General features: G+C 42.7%; 1 protein-coding gene across 1 annotated transcript in view; it reads left to right on the forward strand.

The window, feature by feature from the left end:
- ADAMTS18 (ADAM metallopeptidase with thrombospondin type 1 motif 18) overlaps nt 1-23813 on the forward strand; it is a 125345-nt gene extending 101532 nt beyond the window's left edge. Inside the window, exons 17-23 of the mRNA XM_054579012.1 lie at nt 8307-8448; nt 11122-11248; nt 14351-14555; nt 15905-16090; nt 18186-18398; nt 20849-20996; nt 23314-23813. Coding sequence (XP_054434987.1) covers nt 8307-8448; nt 11122-11248; nt 14351-14555; nt 15905-16090; nt 18186-18398; nt 20849-20996; nt 23314-23429 — 1137 coding nt within the window. The 3' untranslated portion in view covers nt 23430-23813. The remainder of the gene's footprint in view (nt 1-8306; nt 8449-11121; nt 11249-14350; nt 14556-15904; nt 16091-18185; nt 18399-20848; nt 20997-23313) is intronic.
- Nucleotides 23814-26031: the final 2218 nt, after the last annotated feature.

Consider the following 26031-nt stretch of genomic DNA (forward strand, 5'->3'; position numbering starts at 1 on the left):
GGCTTTTGAGTGTGGCTGAAGACTTGATTGTTTCCACTTCAAGATTAGATACAGGCCATGTGAGGTCACTGACTCTTTTTTTGTTGAAGCACTGTGCAAAAGGGTGTTGAATATGTAACTTTAGGGGGTCTTAATGATAATTAAAAACACTAACGTTCGCTTTTTTTTCCTTGATCAGCTAGGGTGTCCGCTTAGAGATGATACAGGATGAGCTGCCTTGCCAGCTGGTGCCCTTTCTCTCCGCTCCACAACCCTGCCTGTCTCCTCCCAGCCCGTTCTTCCTCTCCCACATTTTTTCTTCCTTCCACGTCCTCTCTCTCTCCATCATCCTCCCTCTATCTGTTTCCCTCTCTGTCTGTCTCTCTTTCTCTCTCGCAAACCATCACGCAGTCGGAGCGCCAGTGAGGAAATTCATCATGAGTGTTCCATTATGAAGTAACTCCATCTCTGTGTGACGCGCGCTGGTTCGGAATAACACGATAACACAGGTTGCTATTCTGAGACTGAAATTCGATCACCCGTGTTTTTACAGCATCCCTTTTTTTTTTTTAAGTCTTAAAAATAAAAGCTCTCCTTTACGTTAAGGACTTTTCCCCCCTCTCTTTTAAGTGGCCCAAGGGGTGTTTAACTCTTTGAAACCCCCTTCCCAATTAATAGTGTACCGAGGGGGAATCCCAAAGCTGAAAAAGACCGCAGCCTTTGTAATGACAGCACGTGAGAAATAGGTGAACCACAGGCCCATTTCAAGGCAGAAAAAAGACATCTAAAGAAAATTACTGTAATAAACAACTTCCTCCACTCTTTGGCAAAAGGAGTTGATGGAGTGGCAAGGGACCAGGTGGATGGGCACATAGATCAGCGAGATGACGGTTTGTGAGCCCCACCGACAGAGCATCGCCTTCTCACTTAGCTCCTTCCCTGTGACCCTGCCGTCCCAGTGCCCCCAGGGGAGGGAGCTGAAATGAGTGAAGTCGAGCTTCGGGATAAACTCAGTGTAAAGGGAAGGAGGTTAGCCAGGCAGCGTGGACTGAGTGAAGACACAAGACACAGGAGAGGCAAAGACAAAAGGGAGGGTTAATTCAGAGCAGATGAGCTAAAACCCAGACTCCGGGGGACAATTCAGAGGTGCTTTGGCGATGCCATGTCATTTATCTAGAAAGTGCCATTTGCTATTAAAAGCCTAGGCCTCAGTAAATTCACGGCAAATACTTCTGTGACGGGTGGGAGGACGCTATTTCTCTTCATTGAACTCGGAGGAATGTTGATGAGTTGAATTAGAACTGTAGTCAGGGTTCAATGTGTCAACTGCACCTTTGAAGCTGCCTAACAGATGCGTTTGCAAGGCCCCATCAGTGTCTCCATGTTGCTGTCTTGTGTCAGATCCAACTCACTCACACATAATAGTGATGATGCTACCCGGTCATGTTCTTCAAACTCTGCAGCAAACAAGAAGGCAAAGACAACTGGCTCTCTCTTCATATCATGAGGGTTTCCAAAAATCACAGGAACATATACAAACATGCACCCATGCCACAGAAGTATCCCCTTCTGGAGCTTCACCCACATTTGGTATAGTTTGTGACTTATCAGGGAGGGCCGTTCTATAAAGCATATTGTGTTTCAGTTGTTAAAACAATGGTTAAATAACACATCTAAATAAACACAGGGGACATGGATTTAGAAGATTAAAAATCATGGATGCTTAAATCAGATATTAGCATGTTCAAGAAATCAAACGTTCAGTGTTTGAACTCAGTAAATGGTATGTAGCATGCTCTTGAATCCTAGCGATAAAATCTCTTCAACAGTTGATCCAGTTTTGAGAATTTTAAGTTAGGATCCTAGGCATTGTGTTGCATAGCTGGGGAGGCAATGTTACAAGAGTTCAGATGTTGAGTTTTGGAGTCAGACAATATTAGAGACTTGGGTCCCATGCTTCTGTTTACCAGCTTTGCGATCCTGTGTATTGGTTTATTCATTTATAATATTGGAATATAAATAGCACTGTACCTTCTTCATAATGCTATCAGCTTTAAATGAGATAATGCACGTGCAGTACTTTGCCTGGCATACAGTAAGTTCTGCTATTAGTATTTTGTAAGCCATCAAATGCTGCAGAAAAGAAACAAGCTTTCTGACATGCATTTTTAAAAAAGCCAGTCTTTCCAGCCTGTCCATAACTCCTTGATTTCCATGGGAGAATTAGGATAATCTCTTAAAAAAAAAAAGAAAAAAGAAAACAGGGCCTATATAATGAAACAAATACAAAGCCAGTTGAAGTCATTTATAGCTTTAACACTAAAAAGTAAACATGAGAGTAAAAGAAGGAAGGCTGTTTACCCAAGATTCCTCAATATATCCTTTGTTGAAACTCTGTGTGCCCAAAGCAGAAGCTGCACCCCCGTCCTTCAGAAGGCCGTTGGTAGAGTCCAGCTCCCCGTCTGTGGTTTTCCAACTTAAGAAGCTGTAAATTTTATAACTCTGCACCCTGTGGTCAAAGCTGCTGAGTGTTGTGTCTGAAGTCAGGTGGTTCGTGTGTTAAAGGTAGACATTAAACAGTTCTACTGAGGACCTGGAAGCATTTAGGGAGGTTGCTTGCCAGCTGTAAATTAGAGACCCAATGCCAGTTGGCTGGAAAATTCTCTGGACTAAGACCAGTTAAGTAGACTGAATCGCTGGCGGCCTCCAATGTGTGCATTGAACAGCGCGGCCGTGCAGACTGCCGTGCTGAGTGGGGTGGCTCGGGATCTGCGCTGGCGCGATGTTGCGCAGCGGCGCAGCCCGGGGAGGGGGCCGTGCGGCATTCTCCCGACCTGCGGGGCGTTTGTCTTCTCCGCTAGCGCTGAGAAAAGTTATTGACTGGTCCTGACAAGGTCACTGAAAATGTTTTAAAATAGATGTGAGTGATGGGAATTATTTTCAAATGATGTATTGTCCCAGATGTGCTCCTCAGCATTACAGAGGCAGTTAGAATCTCAGCCGTGTGGTTACCACACATCGTCCCAAGCCGCCCTGCTTCCCCGATTCTGGTGGGGCCGATTGTCTGTGGGCAAGGGGAAGGTCGTGGTCATTCTGAGGGACATTAGGGGCTACAGGCTTCATCTAGGAAGAGGAGACGAAGGCGTCATTAGATCACAGGGCCATTTGGAATGTGGAAACTTTTAAATGGTGTCTTAAAACGACTGCAGATAAGAAAACCTCCACCGTAAGTTTGGACAGAGCTGGTGTCGCGGGTGTGGAACCTGCAAAGGTTGGCGCAGGACCTCATGCTCAGAGGGGCCCTGTGTTTGGTTTAAAGCTTTGCTGTCATCAACTTGAAATTCTTTTTTCCTTTGATTTTTATTTATTGATTTTAGAGAGAGAAAAAAACATCAGTTTGTTGTTCAACTCATTTATTACGCATGCACTGGGTGACTCTTGTATGTGCCCTGACTGGAGACCAAACCTGCAACCTTGGTGTATTGGGACAGCACTCTAACCAACTGAACAACCCAGCAAGAGCCGCCAACTTCAAATTCTTCATAATTTTTTTTAAACAAGAGCCTTGCATTTTCATTTTTGCCCCGGGCCCAGAAATTATGTAGCCACTCCTGACTGTAGGACTGATTTTTTTGTTGAAGTCCAGTCCTTTTGAGAATCTCTATTCTATTAGCCGGATGGACAGTCTATTTCCAAAGGAAATAGTAAAATTAGGAAAAAGTAAGAGGTAAGATTACTGCTGTGTATTCTGTTCTTGTCACTTTTCTCAATACGAGGTAAAGAAAAAGCCAGAGATATATACCTTAATTATCATCAAGAAGCAAACACTGGTACAATTGGCAAGTGTTCATCTTTTATATATTGGGCCTTGGCATCTATTTGTTTAAATAATTATATCTTTAAAAGGCTTTTAGGAGGGCTTGCTAAAATAAATCCGTAAGTCAGCCTTCTGCTAGTTCGTACAAATCTTGTCTTTTAGCGCCCGCGACCCCGCATCCAACCCTGGCTGTGAATCTACAGCGGCGCAAACATGACAGTCAGGCCCTGTCACTGGGTTTTTTTAAAGTTGAGAGACTTTTATTCATTTACACATTCATTCAACGCATTAATGTGTTCAGCAAACAGACTATAAACAATGTACCCGTTATGCCATTGGCTATAAAACTATACCAGTAATACAATGATATCCAGCTCTGTGTGTTTTACGAGGTGGTAATTTAAAGTTGCATAATCCTGTGAACAAGTACAGTAAGTTGTGTAAGTTATTTCTCTTCTTGCTTTGGCTGGGCGTGTAAACTCATTATTACCTTGATAACACAAAATGGATTAGTTGCCTTCTTGCTATTAAATATTGTTTGCTACTGTTGTTAATTTTTGCTCACTAATTTTATTTTTCAGGGGATCTTTAAGCGATGAGGGAAGGCATATGGGAATTGCAATGTAAAAATTTGTCCTTTTGAGGGAAATAGAAATTCTCGAAGAAGATTTAAATTCTCTTTTGTTGTTTTGTGGCTTTTTTGCTGAAATCATTCACCAAAATTAAATGACAGCCCCCAACCTTCTTCAGGCATGTGGTCCCTCCCCCAGTATCACAGCAGCATTTGATTTTTCTTTGCAGGTTTATGGTATTTTCTCTTTAACCTCTTAAGTCGCTGTCACTGTGGTGTTGTGGTGCAGACCAGCCTCGCTGCCCCCACTGGAGAGCAGGCCTCACCTCGTGCAGAGGGTACCATGACCACGGACGTCAGAAGGGGTGATGGGGGCTCAGACCAGGGCCGCCGTCACCACCACAAGCAAAGGGACATGTGGCCTAATGTGAGATATGTTAGAAAGAAAGAGAACACCATTTCCTGATCAATTGGCTGTGGAGTATGAGAAAATGAGAGGCGATCTAGGTGGCTCTGACTTTTAATTTTGACCTGAACAACGAGAGGGATTGGGTTGCCATTTTAAGAGACTGGGAAGGAAATCAAGAGTTCAGTGCAGGACACTGATACACCGCTCAAACATTCAAGTATAGATGCCAAGTCGGCAGTTGACTATGTGAATATGGAAGTCAGAAAACAGGTTTCATCTCTAGCTGCATTGTTCAGTATGGTAGCCACTATCCACACATGGTTAAGTTTCCATTTTAAGGAATTAAAATGTAAAGTTTTGTTCTCCAATCACACTAGTATACTAGCGCTCAATAACCACATGTGGCTTGTGGCTACCATGTGGAGCAACGCAGGATTATAGTATATTATCATCATGCAGAAAGTTCTATTGGAAAGCGCTGGTACAGTGTTATGGATTTGGGAGTGGTCAACATGTAGATTGTATTTGAAACCACAGGACTAGGCGCAATCACCTAGAGAGGTGAGTCAATAAGAAGCAGTCAAGGGGTTGGAGATCACTTTGATATTTAATAGCTAGGAGATAAGAGGGATTTAGCAAAATGAGACTAGAAATGAAGGTCAGTGAGTCAGGGAAAGAACTGAGAAAATGGGCTTCTGGTGGCAAAAAAAAAAAAAAAAAAAATAGGAGGAAGCAATGGACTATGTCCAATGCTGGTGATTGGTTGAGTAAGACGAGGCCTATCAACTATTGGACATCAGCAGGAGTTCTTGAGGGAGCGGTTTCAGCAATGTGGTGTGGAGGGGCATCTGACAGAGAAGCATCATGGGCCAATGAGGAAAGATATGGAGACAGATAGTAAAGGCAACTCTTGGAGGAATTTTTCCAATGAAAGGAAAAAAATGGAACAAGAGCTGGAGGGATAGATGGAGATAATTTGTTTCTTAAGATGAGAAATATAATAGCATATTTGGATACATGACGGGAATGATCCAATTGATAGGGAAATTTAAGTAAGGCTCAAGGAAGAGGGGCAACTGTACTAGTGACGTCCTCCAGCAGGTGAGGGAAGAGGGAGCCCGCAGTGTGGGGACAACCTGGACTGACCCCGGGGTCAGGACAGGGCGTTGGTGCAGACACAGGTTTGGCAGGGGGAGAATGTCTAAGTTCTCTTGTTAGTAGTGAGATAATTGTGATAATTTCTTATGGTTGGCTTTACTGGATACCTGGGGAAACTTGACATCTTGTTGGTTTTGTTTGTTCAATAGTGATGACACTTTGATCTTCACAGTCCAATTATTTTTCTTAAACGCATCCTGCTGTTCACAGCAACATTTAAAAATGTTTTACAGTGAAACCACATGCCATGTATGGCTTAAGTTCTACAATCTGTCTAAAAGATGAAAGTAGAATATATTTTAAATGCCCTTTGAAGATGTATTAAACCACTGTTAAATCACCAGAATATAAGTCCTTAAAATCCCCAAAGCAAGAACTAATGTTTAATTTTCTTTGCATCTCCATTAGGGATCACTTTCCCCTATGGCAGTAGATGTCAGGATCTGGGTTGAATGGGGAAAATGGGTGGCCTAGGAAGAGGAGATGGATTTCCTAGGAAGTGAGTGGATTTCCTAATCACACTTGCACTTGGGTAAGCCTTCCTTACACGTGCCTGTGTGACGGAACGCCTCTGTATTGTAATATCACCCTGCCTCACCCGCCTTGGCTCACCACAACTCTTTGCCGTTCATTCGTGTTTAACTACAGGTATGGGTGTGCACAGCGGTGTCTTCTTTACAAGATCTCTGCATTCCTATCGCATAAAGAAAATAGCAACCCAAAGTGTTGCATTTGAGATACTGCTTTAATTGAAGAAGAAATTGAATTGAGAAACCAGTGAGCATCAAGATTATCTGCTGAATGTAAAACTTCCCTCAAAATTCTAGTTTGATCTTAGGAAAAAACTCTAAAGTGTCTGATTACTTAATAGCACACAAAGACATTTACAGAAACACTGCAAAAATCTCAAGAATACTATTTAGTCAAAATGGATGAAATGTTATAGCATAATTAAACACATGGTTCTAAGAACAGCTGTATGATTTAGCTGCAAAAATAAGAAAAGCAAACACTGAATAGATCCTCAGAACGAAACAACCCCTAGGACCGTGACTTTAAGAAGGTTTTTGTTGGTGAGCGTTTGTCATTTGTCTATTTTAATGGCACTACCTGTTTTGGTTTTGGTTTTTTATTTTTTGTGTTGAATATGAGTAGGGAAACAAAGACCCATCTATTGACGTTTTTGTTGTTCCTGGGAGGCACCAAAATTTGTTGTGCAACAAATGATGTCTACACCATGGGGTCTTTCAAGTAAGCCGTTGTATTCCTGGATACATTTAAGCTGACAGCGAAGTGGAAACCATTTTGTAGCATCTTCAGGAGTGGGTGCTCTGGTATAACAGAGGTCCTTGGACAGCCGCCACTCACCCAATTTTAATCGAGGTGGATCCCACCAGACAGATATAGAGCCAGAGGCTTCTATTTTTAACTGGAAATCTGCTTTGCTTCTTGAGCATGAACGCCCAGTTCTGGTGGTAAAGAATTTTCCATACAACTCTGGGGCCGAGACAAGCGGCTATTTATATTCATGCATTGAGCTTGAAAGAAGAGAAGAGAGGAGTAGTTAAGAAAAGAGAGAATCGGGAAGGGAGACAAATAATGTTTTTCCACACCAAAACCAAGGAGATGTATTGCAGTAGTAACACACAGTTTGCTGGAGGTCCTAAGTTGTTCTGTTTTAAGGTCATTCACTAGTCACCTGTGTGATCTTGTACAAGGTCTTCTCAGGTTTCCCCCCACCCATGAAAATATAGGCAGCTACATTATAAAGTAGTGTGAGAAATGTTTTGAGATAATGCATAGAAAAAATTCTTCAGGATGCCTGGTGCCTAGAATGTGCCAGTAAATGATTGTTCTTCTTTTAGTAGCCAAATTTTATAGGATCAGAGTTATCCTAAGTCCTTGCCTTTTTAAGACATATATATGTAACCAACCCCTACTTCCGATCATATTTCTTTTTGTCTTAATCTGTGGCTCATCCTGGTACACAGTTAACGGACACATTCTCTTTTGTTAAGACCTCATATTGTAACCTTCTTTCTTTCAGTATAATATAACAAAATTTTTTGGCTTATTCATGCAATTATTTTTTATTAAAACTATACCTAGCATTGAGGGTTGTGGGCTTCTGGCAAATGTCAAGTCATGTTTCCCTGTGTAGCATTTATTGTAATCACAGTCTTGATGATATGGCAGTATACATTTTCAAGTATCATGGGAAAACTTTAGGTCAACATGCTTGGGAACAATGGTGTGAACCAACCTGAAGGTCAAAATGTCATACAAATGTCTTTAAAATGTTCAGTGAGCTCTCTGGAATTCCAGGGTCTGACCTGTACCTTGATCTCTGATTTGTGTCTTGCGCTGTGCAGGTTCTGATGCAAGGCAAAAACCCAGGGATAGCCTGGAAGTACACCCTGCCCAAGGCCGTGAATGGGACTCAGCCAGCCCCGAAGAGACATAGCCACGCCTGGAGCACCATGCGGTCCGACTGCTCCGTCTCCTGTGGCGGTGGTGAGCTCATTTCTTTATTCCAACCTCCAAGTCTCTTCTTAAAGCAGGTTCTCTCACTTCAGGCCTCTTTAAATTGTATGGTTTGAACAAGCAGCAAAAGAACTGTCTTTTAGGGGAACCATCACTCTAAAAAGCAAAATGTTACTGTACTGCTTAAGGATTTTCCTACATAGAAAGGAAACGATTCTCACAGAACTCAAGTCAGCCACAACCAGCGCTCAAAAGTTATACAGCAGAACCTTCTGGGGGCAATATTCTGGCAGAAGGACGGCCTGCTTGAGTGTGGTTGGTAGGGTAATAATATGGGTATAATAATTTATAGTTTTAATTTAACCATTTCACCTAAAATGTCATAGGGTGTGCTTGAGTGTGATACTGTTATGTTGCAGAATTACATGCTTATGATTTAGTAATAAAAGATTTGGTAATAAAGGGGCATTACTTCCACCAGAGCCCTGTGTAAAGTCTATTTATTTATAAGTATAAGAATATCTACATATTTATTTGTATATTTTAAAAATTTTTCAGCCCACAGTTTAGTTTCTCCCTATCACGACTTTTCTGCTGTTGTAAACCGCCCACTGGGACTTGCAGGAGGCAGGGTCGTGACAAGGGAGAACACAGGCAAGGCAGACATCAGACGGCCCTCAAATGTGGGTACAGCGTCCTTCCGCCCCCTCTGGGGTGAGGTCAGCAGTCTTCAGAAGGGAAACGGGTTTAGTCCGAGAAATAGCCCTTGTAAGGAAAGAAGCAACAGCTATCCTCTCAGCAAGCAGAGGCTGGCATTTAATCGAAATCCAAAAACACCACGTATTTGCTTGTTAGTCAGTTTTTGTCACACTTGGGAAAAGGAACGAGAGTGCATAAAGAGGCCCGGGAAAGCGAAGCATGAAGGTGGGGTCACTCATTCCCTCATGTCCAGAGCGCCTGGTGACAATGGGTCTCCTAACTCCCTCCATCCCACTTGCAGAGCGGGGCATCTCAGAACCAGAGACAGAGCAGGGATATAGAAAGTGAAGAAATTCTTACGTCTGTAAGGCCTGTTCTTCAGGCATTCATGGTAATTAACAAAATATGAAGAAATACTTCTTTTTAAGAAATATTAAATAATTTTAACATGATTTTAATAATAAAAATTTTAAAGGCAATATGCTAAAAGAAGAAGAATCTCCCATAACCCCTTAATCATCAACAGTCAATGTTACATACTTTGGTCTATATCATTCTATTCTTTTTATTATGCAAACGTAAAACATGTGTGTTTGACCTCCTCGGACACGTGCCATAGGCATCGTTTTGTTTGTTATTTTTACAGAATAGGAACCATGCCATAGACCAGTGATTTTCAACCTTTGCCTTCTCCTGACACACGTAAACTAATTACTAAAATTCGGTGGCACACCAAAAAATACATTTTTTGCCATTCTGACAAAAACATAGGAATGATTTTGATTCATTCACACCAGACAGCTGTTGTTGTGTTGGCTATCTTTTTATTTGACAGTCTAAGGGAAAAGAGGTCAGTAGCCCTGACTAGATAGTCTAATATTGCATGTTCTAAAAAGTTTTTGCAGCACACTGGTTGAAAATTGTTGCTATAGACATATCTTTCCACATTTTTTACTTAGTTTTGGAGTATGAGCTGTTTTTCACATATCAAGTATTCTTTAAGATCTTTGCTATCACTTCCTGGTATTGCAGAGAAAGCACAGATCCTTGGAAAGGAGAGAGATTTGGTTCATTTTCCACTTACAGGGAATGACTCCAGTTAAGAGGAAGGATGCTGGAGAGGTGCACTGTGGGATTTCCTCTTGCCTTGATTTAGCAACCCACAGGTCCTGTTGTGTCCCAGGCATGTGAGAAGAAGCATGAAAGTGAATAAGTCCTCAGGAAGTAAACTCTTAATTAACATTAGGGAATCCCAATGTGGTCTTGTTAAGGTGCCTCCTGCAGGCTAATCCACTTCCGCCTAATCGTAGTAGCCCAGTGACTTTTCATTGCTTCTCAAATTGATTTTAAGGAAAAGCACCGTGTAAATATAAATAGTTCAAAGAGGAGGCAGAATTCCTATTTGGGGAGGTGACAGGTATTCACAAAATTCATGTTTCTGATGACAAATACTGAAGTGAACATTGCCAGCAAGGCCTACGATGCCACTAGAACAGACAGAAAACCAGAGTCCTAGCTGACTGGTATGAATACACACACATTCAGTGAGCGCCACTTTTTGTTTATACATGCATCATACTCCTAAGGAAGTAGAACATGCTTCGTGGAAAAGCGGAATCTCAGTTTCCATAATTCACTGATGGTTTTTCTTTGAAGAATATTTTCTACTGGATGTGTACAATGTGAGTTAAAGTTGGTGGAATGTTTCCCTTTCAACTGCCTTCTTTTCAAAAGGTTTTATGTATGTGTTGTAGTCCTAGAACCACAGCAATCTTGAAAAGGAAGATGCTACATGTTAAAATTATTAAGATATGAAAACTATTATCTTGGGGGGGATAGGATCAAATTAGTTGCAGATTTTATCAAAAGGCCTTCTCACACAATAATTAGGTTCCCTATCATAAATAAAATACCAGAACCCTGGTAAATCAGAAGGTAAATTTGCAAACTAAATTGAATTGGTTATCTGTAATTTTTAGTTTGTAACTTTTGATGTCTTATTAGGTTACATAAGTGTAAAGGCCATTTGCTTACGAGATCAAAATACTCAAGTCAATTCCTCATTCTGCAATGCAAGAACCAAGCCAGCAACTGAACCCAAAGTATGCAATGCTTTCTCCTGCCCTGCCTAGTAAGTCATCTGGAAATGTATTTCTGGTTATATTTGTACTTTATATGCCTTTATTGTTGGTATGAGATCATTAAAGCCCGTATGTCAATGCTTCTGGTCAAAAGTGATGTTAAGATAGACAGAATGTCTAAAAAAGTAACAGAAGAAAGAACGTAGTTGAGGTTAAAGTATATAACTTGAAAAACACAGATTTGCTTTAGACGTTCATTTAACTCTGGCTATGCAAACCTAACCTTGGGATATAAAGGTGTTTTTTATTTTTTAATCTTTACATAGCAACTCCTCTCTGCACTAAATCAAATAGATATTTCAATAACACGGATTCCTATATTAGTTAAATTTACATGTGGTCGTGTGCTTAACTTTTATATAGTTGTCTAAGAATTTAAAAATCATAATACTATGCAGACCATGAAACCCCAAACACAAATTACACAGTAGCAAGACACAAAATAAAAAGAAAGGGGTAAGAGGCCAAGCGGTGCTCTACTCCGACGGTGGTAACCAATGGGGAGCTGCGTGGGTTTGTTTTTGGATGGGTTTTAGCCACACTATTGTTTGAACAATAATTTTAAGTAATCTTCCCAGCCAAATGGAGGCTTTTCTCATGTGATTTATCTTCTGCCAAATGTATTTATATAGAATTGACAGAGTTTCTTTTAAAGCAATGTTTGTTCACTAATGTTTCAGGCCACCTTAATAAGTAGTGTTTGCTTTGTGGTAAAGCGATGCTATTACACAATCTTTTTATACATACACGTATATATTTTCTTATACATAGTGTATTTGTCATAATTGTTTGGAGCTTTAGCTATCTGCCGATCCCATGTGCCCAATTGTCAGCCCAGTTTTTCTCTTAGAATCTGGAACCAGTGATAGCCTAAGCAAAACAAAAAGACAAAGAAATTTGGGGTGATTTTAGAGGATTTTCCCCTTTTTCTAAGACATATCTGGTTCTAATAAATACACTTCTCTGTGGCGTGATGACCAGATAGAATTACTGTGGAGTAATTTCTCCTCCAGGTAGTAGGCGTGTGTGTTTACGTACATGTAGGCATTGTATGCTTGAATGGCAAGGTGATATTTTCTTATTTGAAACCCCCATTGCACCAGCCAGCCAAAGAAAGAGACCCCATTTACATACACGCCCACGAAAATGGAGTGAGCCTCGGCCCTGTCCAACTCCCAGAACTTGCCTGATGACTTCTTGTAGAAGTGGTGCCCTGGGCACCAACAGGTTCACTGGTTATTTAAAAGGAGACGAGCCGCTCACAACAACTACCACGCTGGAGTGGCGAAAGGGCAGGATCTTTCGTTGCCTTCTTTCTTCATCACCCTCTTACTTATATCTCATTACTTTCTGTTGGAGCAGTGGGACCCTCAGGGACTGTTCTTCCCTAGGGAGACACTAGAAATAAAGTGTAGACCCAGACTATTGGAGCTAGAAGGACAAAGAAATTACCCTGAGCTAACTCCCTTATTGTCCCATGTAGCAGTTACGCCATGCGTGCTCTTAACTGTAAGCCAGCCCTGAGCTGAGGACTCAGGTGTGGAAATGAATAACATACAGTTCTTGCCATCAATGCACCTACAACCGAATAGCACAGATGGATGTGTAAAGAAGTAATTGAGATGCAATAAGAGACATGTTATAAAAAAATTATATAAAAAAATTAATGAGAGAGAAATGGACATTGTAGGAGCCTGGGCTCTGAGGGAGGAGTAGATGGCGGGGGGTGGGGGTGCTGGGTGGGGCTTGGGCCTCAGGCCCAGAGGTGGAGAATTGTGCCTGTCATGCAAAAGGTCTATTTGTGTTATGCGTTTTCAACTACCTTTACAAAATCATCACCTTTGCCATATAAAGGAAAGAAACTTGAACTCAGTAGACAAAAAGCCATCTTCATAGATAAATGTTGAGGGTACTGATTTCATAATATTTTCTTTATGTCTTCTTATAAGATCAAATAGTTATATAAACATAGGAATTATTTTACTTGACACAATCTTTCTTTAACTAAATAAGATAGTATGGATTATACAATGTTTTAGAAGACATAAGATCCTAGAATCCATGTGCTAAATTCTCTAGACTAAAGGTCTTTAATTTCACACATCAGGCATGTGGGGAAACCAGAGAAAAAATTTATAGGACTAGGAAAAGGTGAGAGAAATGCAAAGATATAATGAGAGCATATTTGTGACATTTTATTTCTTAAAATGATACTTAGAATATCAGGTAGAACAAGCTGAGTTTCAGACATTTCTATGACTCAAATGTATTAGTGATCATGTCTGATAGATCTTTTTAATGCTAGGCCTTCAAATCATCGAATCTCAATTAATCAAAAGTAGTCATTGAAAAGGATTAATAGTTTCAGTTGATTAGCCTTCAAATATAAACCAAGTCTCAGACTGCTGTGAAAAAGGTGGTCTGGCCATTTTTAAATAACGAACACAAGGGTTCATCTCAAACCCATCAGTAAATGTTAAGACTACCCAGAAAAGCAGGCAGGGGAGTGGCCTGCTTAGCTCTTCCCCTGTGGGGCCCCCTCTGAATGCCCCTCTGTCCTGCACGCACGCGTGCGCACAACCCCTCTCTCATTGATCGCTCTTCCATGAATCTCATTATTGTAGTTTATATTAATTAATATAGCGGCAATTATCAGAAAGTATTGTCTTTATTTGTTCACATAACTGCCTCCTCAGTGTGTTGTAGGCTCCTTAATGGAAAGAACGTTGCCTCATTCCTTTTTCCAGCCCTGACGCCTAGGAGAGTACCTGGCACCAAGTTAGGATCCCAAGAAATTTGGCTGAATGAATGGATTGCTCGGCTTTCCAAATGGCACATATTCCTTCCCCAGCAAGGGCAGGAATGTGTTTTTCCCCAGAATTTTGTGGTGACTAAATGTGACTCCCTATAGCTGAACCACATTAGTGTGAGCTCCAAAATCTATTAAAAAAGAATTAGTATGAATCGCCCTTCTTGGTCCTAAAATTGACCTAAGGCTTTCATCGGGTGGTTAATCTTTCACAGTAACTGCTTTGGAAGGTATGCACCCAAGTCCGAGCGTCACTGGAAGTAGCTCTGTTTTTCCCTGACAGCTGGAAGCCAGGCGAATGGAGCGTGTGCAGCCGGCCATGTGCGGGGGGCCAGCAAAGCCGGAAAATCCAGTGTGTCCAGAAGAAGCCCTTCCAAAAGGAGGCGGCCGTGTTGCACTCCCTCTGCCCAGTGAGCACACCCACCCAAGTTCAAGTCTGTAACAGCCATGCCTGCCCTCCAGAGTGGACCCTCGGGCCCTGGTCTCAGGTAACCAGGAGTCATCGGTCTTGCTCCCCATGGAAAATGAAGGTGACAAAAATACAAGTGGTATCTCTGCGTCCCAGAAGGCTCTCAGCTGTTTCTGCACCTTCCGGAGAACCACGCTGAGTCCATGGGATGCGGCATTTTAATGAACAGTTGTAGTCATTCTTATGCAACCTGCCACCTGGGGACCTTAAGAAGCCCAGAAACTAGCACGCGGGGGCCATTTAGGCGAGACGGGTAGCACAGCTCGGCAGCGTTTGAGTGTCAGAGGCCTGGCAGGTGAAAACGGGCTCCGGAACTCTCCAGAGCAAATGGATAAAACAGATACAGAGGATGAAGCATAGAAAGGATATTTGACTCTTATTTCAATGAAAGGAGGGGGTTAAAAAATACAAAGAGGGGTTGGGCCTAAAGGTTGCTTTTGCCACACATTCCCAGTGAAAATACAAAGTTATAAAGTTGGAAGAAGCGTAGACCTACCTGTCATTTGCGACTCAAAGGTTCTCAAATGGGGGGACCAGTTTGCCCCCAGGGGCATTGGGTGATGTCAGGAGACATTTTTTATTGTCACAGGGGCGGGGGGATGGGTGCTGCCGGTGAGATACCCGTCCTGCAGTGGACTGGACAGCCGCCCAGTACAAGAATGATCTGGTCCAAATGGTGCCGAGGGCGAGCACTCTGCTCTGGAATTGCCCAGCCTCTGCTAAACCACAGGTGGCTGGACAGTTTTAGGGAACAGTACAATTTCAAGGGGTTTGTCGCCTGAACTGCGAAGTCCTGGGCTCCGCGTGGGACCTGCTCTCCTGCAGGGCGTATGATAGTGTGGAGGGCACTGATTTCTGGTTAAGTGTAACAGTGCCCTGCCCTGTCCCAAACAGAGGTCAGAACAAGGCTGTGCTTTGTGCTTTTAATGATAGAACCTTATGAAAGGTGTTCTTTTAATGTCAGGAGCATGTCTGTGGGAGGAGTAAGGAGCTGGGAGTGGGGAAGGAGGTCTTTGAGCATGCTTGGGTGCACTTTTAAAATGAGGGCACGTGTTCATTGATCGCAGACAGTAAATCTAAGTAGTATGTGGTGTTGAGTCTGGTCTGTTACTTTGCAACTAGGAGTTACAATTTACAAAAGGAGAATTCAAGGGGCTGCTTTAGCCAAATGTATATGGAGGGTGCGGATAAAGGAAATGGGGTGTGGGACGTTTAGCATGAAAAGGAGCCTTAGTTCATGGCATTTACCCCAAATTTCACGTGGAAATATTTTGAGAGAGTATTTTCTTTTTCAACTACTAAAACCGAACATGCCTGAGAACCTGACAGTGGAAACGAGCGTGCCAGCGGCGCTTTTCTCACCCGCAGTGCTCCAAGACCTGCGGGCGGGGCGTGCGCAAACGGACCGTCCTGTGCCGGAGCGCCGCGGCCGCGGAGGGCCTCCCCGACCGCCTGTGCGCCGCCGTGCCCAGGCCGGAGTCGCAGGAGGGCTGTGTCCTGGGACGGTGCCCGAAGAACACCCGGCTGCAGTGGGTTGCCTCTTCGTGGAGTGAGGTATGAATTTAAATGTACTCCTGGGTTGTGCGGGAGGGTGGTGGTTGTTGATGCTCAGCGTATCCACCACCATCCAGATGCTCAAAGCTCCTTTCTGTTCAACACATATGCCAGGTACCTTCTAAAAATTCTTTCTTCCTGCCTGACTTCTTCATCAACTGTTGATGAAGCGTCCATCACGTGACTGGGCAGCGGAGGCACACAATTCCACGGAGCCTTGGTACAGAAGCATGGCTCGGGCATGCAGGGTGCTGTGACGGGGTCAGCCATTCCACGGGGCAGCTGAGGGCCACCCAGCCCGACCTCAGGAGGAACGCTTATCAGAAGAGACCTTCCAGGGGGGGAGAGCCTGCAGGACGAGCAGGAATCGGGGGGAGGTGGGGCTGGGGAAAGCTTGTTCCAGGCAGAGGGTGCCCCGATACGGGGCAGACAGCAGACACGCTCAGTGAGGGGGCAACAGGGGCGTGGCAGCGCGGCAAACGTCACCAGGGACAAACCAGATAACAGACTAGATAAACGGGGTCCGGCACAAATAATGCCCCCCCTTTTTTTTATTACAGAATCTTCTATTACTAAATCATAAGCATGTGATTCTGTAACATAACACTATCACACTCAAGCACATCACATGACATTTTAGGTGAGATGTTCAAGTTGCTGTCCATCTTGTGCAAGACATGCACATACCCTACGAACCACACTCAAGCAGGCGTTACTTCTGCCGGACCCTGTATATCCTCTAAACGTTAGGAGCCGATTAAAATGTTAAACGAAGACGTGAAACAAGCAGGTCTTCGTTTCAGAGAGAAGGGGAGTGGGTGAAAATCAGGCAGGCAGGAAAGGCGCTTGCATGGGTACTGCAGTAGTTAAGACAAAAGATGGAAGTGTGTCAGGTGCAGAGAGAGGCAATACCTTTGAAAGCTCCCAGAAAGGCTATCTGGTACCTTCAGGCAGGACTGGAAGACGCCTCCTCGATTCTGGCTTGGGAAACCCCATTGCGTTCCTAGACGGGAAACAAGAGAAAAGGAGCCAAGCCCGGAGGGACTCCGGTAACCGGGGAGACAGGGTCTCTGCTCTTAAGGAGCTCACGGTCTGGTGAGGAAGACACGCGGACAGTGAGAAAAGGTCGACAGAGGGGTGGTGAGGTTCAGCGGGGGAAGGGCTTGGATGGCAACAGCTCTGGCCCTTTTCCATCGATGCCCTTGTACTTCGACTAATGGTAAGTCTGGAGCAGCAGGTGCGGCGTCTCTCTTTTCCTCACTCCTTTTCTTTAAGAGACATTAAGCCCTAATGGCTGAATGCCAGGGCTTGAACCAGACCTACCCATTCGAATGCAGCTTTTGGGGTTCACCGTGGGTGTGCCCTGGGGCTTGTGACTCACCCCGGCAAAGCCGCACTTTCCTCGTGGCACAGTGGAGCCAACACCCACACCTCCCCACGGAGCTGCTGCAAGGGGGGGGGCTCGGTCGCCCTTTGATGTTTATGGTCCTCACTCGCTCACTCTATCAGGGCCCTACACTTTATCCCATAATGTTTAAAACAGCACAAAAACCAGTTTTCTCATACTGACTTCCTCAGTCTCCATCCACCCTCTCTCTCCCTCTCCCCCCCTCCCTTTTCCTGCCATAACGCAACATCAGGTTATATCTCAGCCAAGAGAGGTGGGACAACAAATACGGCTGTTCTTCCCACTCTGGAGCCTCTAACGCCCATCTGCGTGCCCGGCCTCCTTGGCACAGACGCCCAGCTTCTTAGGGCTCAGGTAGACCTGGGCATCCACATAAACGCCACACAGAGACCCTGATCCCATCCTCCGCCATCTCGTCTTTGTCTGGACTTCGCCTCCCTCACATCCGTAGGGACAGACAGTGTCTCATTTTGTTTTATGGTGCTGATGACTTATGTGACACTGGTTTTCTCACCTGTAGCATGAGGGACTTGGTGCTGTATTTGTAGGTCCTTGTGTGTGGTCGACCTGCCCTCACCTGATCCCTCTAATTCCATGCGGATGGAACGTCCTCAGGTTGGAACACGCCTCCTCAGCAGACCTGACCATGGAGCTCTGCACGCTTACGCCTCCTTTTTTGGCTCCTAGTGTTCCACGACCTGTGGTTTGGGTGTGAGGAAGAGGGAAATGAAGTGCAGCGAGAAGACCTTCCAGGGAAAGCTGATAAGTTTCCCAGAGCGAAGGTGCCGCAACCTTAAGAAGCCAAACCTGGACTTGGAAGAAACCTGCAACCGAGGAGCCTGTCCAGCTCATTCGGGGTACAGTGTGGAAGCTGGATGGTATTCATCCCCATGGCAACAGGTGAGCACACCCAGATTTACCAGGTTTGCATTTAAGTGAGATTCAAAAGAAGGAAGTCCACCAACGGCTGCTTTTGGAGACCTGTCCACAGGTAAATAGCAAAGGGCTTACGTTGTTTGGCCCGCCCACCACCTGTGTGGCCTGGAAGGTTACAGAGTCTGTGAGCCTCAGTTTTCATATCTGAAAAATTGAGAGGATAATATCTTACAAGTTTTTTTGTCCATGAGTAAATAAGATAATATAAAGCATTTAGTACCCAGCTTGTCACATGGTGCTCATGTTTGCATTTGCTACTGATATTAATTTCACTGCTGGAGTCATCTACATTCTAGAAGTCACAGTCGTGACTCATTTGGTTCTTTTGTTTCCGAATAGTATTATAAAAACAGCTAGCTAACATTTGTCAAGCCATTGCTCTACACTCTGCTAAATACATGCATTTGCTATTCTCTCCCTTCATCCTTATAATGGTCTTATTAGTGGGTATTCTTGTCCTTATTTTGTGGATGAGGCAAGTAAAGCTCAGAGTTAGGCAATTCAGCCAATGACCTCCCAGCTTTTTCATCTCATATGTTAGTGCCACACTTTTTCTCAGAAGACTTAGATGAAATTTTGGTCACATTGGTTTGCTCCTTATTGGTAGGAGTATGGGATGCTGTCTGAGAACGGCATGTCCTCAGGAATCCAAAGCTGTGTTTCGGTCCTTGCAGCCTCCAACCAACAGGTGGTGCACAGCTGTTCAGAGAACTCAGTAGCTTGAGATGCTGCCCCAGCTCCCCGTCAAACATGGGGGGGCAAGTACTGGTATGCCTATGTGTGCATGTATTTGTGCTTATATACACATATTTGCATGCATATATATACACATATGTATTGTAAGTATACATGTATGTGTATACAGTTGGCCCTTGAACAACATGAGTTTGAATTGTGCAGGTCCACTGACATGTGGATTTTTTCAATAATTACTGTAAGTGCATTTTCTCTTCCTTATAATTTTCTTCATAACACTTTTTCTCTAGCTGACTTTATCATAAGAATACAGTATATTATACATATAACACAAAGGGTGTGTTAATGGACTATGCTATCAGTAAAGCTTCTGGTCAACAGTTGGCTATTAGTAATTAAATTTTGTGGGGAGTCAAAATCATACATGGATTTTCAACTGCATGGGGCGTTGACACCCCTAACCCATATTATTCTGGAGCCAGCTGTGTACATTTGGGATGATCTGGGGAGTAAAATGTGGAAAAAGGAAATCAGCATGATTTTATATCTCTAAATTGGCTAGGCACTATATCTATGTGGTTACCTATGTACTACATGTATTACCTATTGCTGTGGATTGCTTTTTAAAATTTTCATCATCATTTTACTCATTTAACAGATTGGGAAATCGATTTTTATAATATTATGTAGCTCAGGAAAGCATTACCAGCATGCCAGATCTGCGCCCTGGCCCCTCCCTGTTTGTGCTACAAAGGCAGATTTGAGTAGATGCAACAAATGGCCCATAGAACCTAAAATATTTACTATCTTCATTTTTATGGGAAACGTTTGCCAACTCCTGGTTTAGGTGATTTGATAACAAGCATACAGCTATATTTGAATTTGTGACTTTGTGACTAATTATAAACTCAAACCTCTTTCCACCCAGACATATTTTTTTTTATCCCAAATACCAATCTACTTAGTGATGATTGTCTAAGATGAAGTCTTTACTTGTCTGCAGTAAAATTAAAATGATACTAGAGTGAATTTTCAAAAGCAAAACAAAAGAATTTAAAGGGCTTTAAATTCTTTTTTTCTCCGACAATATTTTCTTATTCTTTTGTTATGAATTCTTTGTTACTGTGTTCAGACGCACATGAGAATGTAAGAATGTTAACATTCGTTGTTAGTCATTTATTTTTTAGAAAAACTAACTGGACAGTAATAGCAGCAACCTCTGGGGAACACCATACCCGCCACGCTAACTAAGAATTCGGCTGGGTACCGAGGGCATGAGTCCAGAGCCCTCTGAGTAGCATTTCTTTTGCTGTCCTTGCTTTGAACTATTCCCTCCACCATTGCATCTGCAGAGATTATTTGGAATTCTTTACATACTGTGATTAATTGCCTAGATGTGTCTGTATTTGTTTTCGCATTCTTAGGGCAGCTTCTGTATTTCTGGAAGCTCTCTTCTCTATGAGTCACTTAACAGGGAGAGAGACACTCTTGGGTGAGACAGCATTAGCCTAAGATCCTTCTAATCAGGCCAAATGGTTCCCACATGTTAGAAGAGACTGTAGACCGCAAGCACATGTACCTGGCTCCGGACATTTCATTTTATCAACAGGCATCTTGGTAACATCATAAAGCATGGATAGTCTTCGATAGCACTGACACTAAAGGGGTGCCATCCGGCTGAGTGTTTCTGACTCCTCCCCCTTCCCCCTCTTCTGCAGTGCACGGCGACCTGTGGCGGAGGGGTCCAGACCCGGTCTGTCCACTGTGTGCGGCAGGGCCAGCCTTCCTCAACCTGTCTGCTCCGACAGAAGCCTCCAGGGATACGAGCCTGTAACACGAACTTTTGCCCAGCTCCTGAAAAGAAAGGTAAAAAGGACCCTGCACTCCATCAATTTTGCTAGTGTTCAGAGCATGTTTCAAACACCCTCCCATTTTGTTGTGCAGCTTGTACATTCCACACCTCTAGGAGGTGCCCTTCACATCAAAAATCTATGGGAACCGTGCTCCTTGGCCGTGTACGAGGCCCAAATCTGGGCAGTTCCTATTCAGAGTGATATGCAGGGAACATTTACTTCTGTGATAAGGCTTTTTAGTCATTAATTCTTACTTCAAAAGGGGGAAATAAATGGTAATCTTGTGAGTTCATTTTTCCAAACTAAATTTTACCTGAACAAACACATGAAAAAGTACACACTGTGTGCCAGAGGCTGTACTCATCAGTGAGGATGCAAGCGTGAGCAGGAATGGCCCTCACGGAGCTCGCATTTTTATTGAGAAGATAGATTAATTCCAGTCAATTCCAGTGAATATATATTGTTCTAGGACTACAGCTTAAATGTTGTCTTAGTTTAAATGCAGTGTAGTGAGTGCTAAGGGGAAATTCAGTTATCTGACTGGACTACACCATTTCTTACTAGTGCAGCTTATTTTGAAGTAACCTGACAAACACCACGAAATATTTTTTCAGGCTAATCAGATTTCTCTGGGCTGAAGAATAATGTATCTGCTGAGTTTTCTTTTTATTTAATCACCGCTTTTCCAAGACTATCCGATCTTTTGCCCTGTGCTGTCCAATTTGTGGCGAAACAGGTTCAGGACTATTACTCAATTCCCATCTCTCTCTACACTGTTGTTTACCTCCTTCTTATGTAGCCTTAGCCCCAGCTCCAGGCCTCGCTTTCCCCTCCTCTGCTCTCCCCCTATCTTATCCGAGGCGAGCACAAGACCAGAAAGCTAGCACTAAGCATTTGCTCTAAGCCAGGTGACCTCTAGGCAGTGCTGGAATTCTACAGACCTGCAGCCTTTCTCAGCAGAAAGCTCATGGGAAATATACACATTTTGAGCAAGTGGCCATGTTTTCCTAGACCATCTCCTCCTCTCTTCACTATCAGGGATTGCAGGTTCCCTCCCGTTCATCAGATGGCTCCAGACGCGACCACGCATACCAAGATTGCAGGAACCTTGTCAGCCAGTGTGAGAACTACCCTTTACTCTGAGTGGCTGGGAGCTAAGGGGCAGTTTGGGGCAGAGGGATTACATGAACTGGCTTAAGGCTCACCGGAGTCACTATGAGGTGGGATGTGTGTGTAAAAGGGAATTTTAGGCAGAAGAACCAAGGCTTGAAGAAAGAACTTTAGGCAGCTCTGAATCATCAAAAAGTAGGCTATAATGGGGAGCAGGAGCAGAGCTGAGCGTGCCCTGACCAAAGGCGCCATGGAGAGCCACTGAAGGAGGAACTCAGAAGGCCCTGAAGTAGCTCGATGCCCATAGGCAGTGTGTGCTTTCGGGTAAGTTGGAAGTTAAGACAACTAAAGGCTTGCATAGAGAGGTGGGGGAAACCGTCCCAGCTTTGAATTAGAATATTCACATAGAAGATGGATCCAAAATACCAAATAATTGAATAAATAAAAAATCCTCGAGAATCCAGTAAAACAGCTGGGCCCTAGCTCCTCAACCATGTATTGTGTTTCCATAAAGAACATCTTACTTACAATTTGATGTGCACTCTGTGTCATGAGGCCCTTCTGGGTCAGAATCCCTGATGTACAACATCCTGCTTCCAATTGATTATCACATCTGTTGTCCTACTTAAAGAAGTTAGAAAGGACTGGTGTTGACTTAAATTCATTTAGTTGCAAATTGGCTATGAGATTTATTTAAAACTAGAGTGTTGTGGCTGGGTCTCATACAGCTGTCCCAACTCCCAATACGCTGGGCTCCTTGTTCCCCAGAGTAGTTTGCACGGACCAGCAGCAGCATCCCCTGCATGCTTGCTAGAAACGCAGAATCCCAGCACTCACCATGGGCCTTCTGAATCGGAACCAGTGCTTTCACAGGATCCTCAGGTGATGATGAACGTGCTGGTCTAGGTACTTCCCCTTGGGTGCAAAAATGGTACCTCCCAGGCTATTTCGGGAAGATCGGATGATCTCTAGTTAGACATGACTTTTTTTCCTTAACATTCACTTTCCCCCTACCTGTTTGTATTTTGCTAAGGGCCATAGCCCTATTTAATGTCTTAATGCTGCTTCCCCCACCTTCCTACCGAAGTCCTAACGGAGAAGAAGAAAAACCACTCAGAAGCATAGGCAGGTAGATACCAGGCCTTTGATCTGCAGGACTTCACCTTAAGAGACGAGACTGAGCCTCTTCCTAACATGCTAAATCTGTTTTCTCATTTTAGAGGATCCGGCCTGTGTGGATTTCTTCAGCTGGTGTCATCTCGTTCCTCAACACGGTGTCTGCAACCACAAGTTTTACGGCAAGCAGTGCTGTAAGGCATGCACGAAGAAGAGCTGACGCCCTCCGCGGCACCCAGGGCCGGGGGCTCACCTTTCAGGTGGAGAGCGGGAGGCTGCAGCGGCTCACCGCGGTCTGCAGTGCTGAGGGGCCTCTCCGAAGAACAGGTGGGCTTCTTTTTCAGTTCCTCCAAGCACATGGTACTCTGAAGCACTTGAAAGCACGAAGCGACGACAAATCTGACTCACGAAAAAACAAAAATAAAAAACAACATGGATTTGCACTGTTACATGGAAGAAGTGATGAATCACACTGAGCTAGGTCAGCTTTTAATTTTTTCAAAGTGAGAATCTGACCGATCTGGGGGCACATCCTTTGAATTTGAAAGGGTTCCATGACAAAGACATCGGTTTTGAAATGGTCCTTTAAGACTTCAGGTTGTAGCCTGAGAGTTGGAGGAGTCACACATGGATGGAACGTTTACTTGGAGCGCACAGTTGGACCGAAACTGTGGACACCCCAAACCAGAACTTGTACAAGAAGCCAAATGGTGCTCACGATAGTGCTTGCTGCTGGACTAGCAAGCTTCATGTTATGTTTATTTAGTGTGCGTGTGTTTTTATTATTTTGTTTAAAGTATATTCTGCTTATAGAGAGTCTCCAAGACTAAAATTTACAACTTGAAAAGTGTTCCAAGGAATATTCTAAAAACACAGCAATGTGGACTATTTAAGATTTCCATTTAATTGAAATTCACACTATGGGGATTAAAAAAGCTCATACGAAAGGTAAATATGGATTCCCCAGACATTATATCAACCTTGTAACTTTTGGTGCTAGACAGGATCCTCTAGATCCTCTAGTCTGCTCTTTGGGAATCAGAATTGGTGAAATGTTTATTTCTGGTAAAAATTTAGGAGGAGTTAAATAGCAGTGTGCTGAAGGAGCGGAGACCATTATTTGTAATGCTCCCTACTTATTATCATAGCTGCTTGGAAAATTAAAGGCCACTTGTGGTTTTTTCCCCTACCAACTGACATGTTTAAATTTGCCCTAGGATTTAGTTAACAAGAAGAAAGTCCTAGTGGCAATAGAAAAATCCATCTGTCTTCTTGCTACATTAATATTAATAAATCATAATATGGCAAAACCATTCAATGAATAAGTATTTTACAGTCTTTCAGATGATATTTTCAGTCTTCAAAAGCCAGCTGTTGGTTGGCACTAATGAGCTTAAAATTGTTCTCAATTGCAAAAACACCACACTAATTTGCCAAAACCAAAGTAACTTACAAGACTGAGTCCTCCTGTAATTTTTTGAGATGTGGTTATAAAGGACGTATTTATATAATTCTACTCTATTCCTCAATTTTTTGATGAATGTAACCCAGTTTTACTGCTTTAAAAAGTCTCAATTCAAACAAGGATTTGCCAGCTCAGCACAACCAACTAGACAGTGGTTTATTAAATTTAGAGCAGCCTTTGTTCCCATTCTCTCTGAAATCATGCATTCTTGAACCTCAGAGAAATAATTAGAATATTGTCTCAACTCTCTTGGCCTGGAGTAGTGGTTATTTTATCATCACAAAAAAAGATTTCTTCACCACCACCCTCTGAAAAATTACAAGTTATTTGTTTATATAATTATCATTTTATTTTATGGAAAAATTAATTTATTAATAGCCTATTGTTACGTGTTCTCACTTCTCTGAGTGATATGAATTCTGAGGGAAAGTGTTGAATAAAACCATGGGTTATAGAGAAAAGTCAAAATATATGTATAATATTTAATTATTTTATAATTTTTATAATAAAGTGTTCTGTTTATCTTTGAAACTTGTTAAGTTTTGAATAAATTAGCGAGAAGTCAGTTATTTCCAAGGTGATATAACTGTAAAAATGTTAATTTTTCAATGAAAAGTTGAGAAATTTTTAGGGGGGAAAGATAAGATCGATTAATTGATGATTTTTTTTCCTGTTTGTGTATGATAAAATAAACTATCAAGTACTGGGATGAAATAGATGACATATTTACCGTTTTATAAGGCTACAAAATTATTTTTTTTCTATTCTAACGATCATGTAAACATTTATGGAAATCATCCAAGTTAGTTAGATAAACCTACCATAAGTATAGTTGTTTTTCAAAGAGAAGGAGAGAAGGGAAAAAGAAGGGGGAAAAAAAACCCCTAAATAACAGCCTGGAAATAAACCTGTGCCTATGTGGTCAATTAATCTATGACAAAGGAGGACCCATTGTATAAAGACAGTCTCTTTACTAGTGTTGGGAAAACTGGACAGATATATGCAAAAATATGAAATGACTACTTTCTTACACCATATACAAAAGTAAACTCAAAATGGATTAAATACAGAAAAGTAAACCCAAAAGCATAAAACTCCTAGAAGAAAACATAGGCAGTAAATGCTTTGACATCACTTTTAGAAATATTTTTTGGATATGTCTTATCAAGCAAATAAAAAAAATAACCAAATTGGACTATATCAAACTAAAAAGTTTTTGTGCAATGAAGGAAAATATTTTTTTAAAAGCCTACTAAATGGGACTAGATACATCTGGTAAGGGGTTAATATCCAAAATGTATATATTTTAAAAACACAATTTAACACCAAAAAAAGCCCAAACCATTTCACTAAAATA

Source organism: Pteronotus mesoamericanus, unplaced genomic scaffold (genome assembly GCF_021234165.1).
Source record: "Pteronotus mesoamericanus isolate MK-2021 breed Mesoamerican mustached bat unplaced genomic scaffold, CSHL_Meso_final contig_52, whole genome shotgun sequence".
Classification (NCBI taxonomy): domain Eukaryota; kingdom Metazoa; phylum Chordata; class Mammalia; order Chiroptera; family Mormoopidae; genus Pteronotus; species Pteronotus mesoamericanus.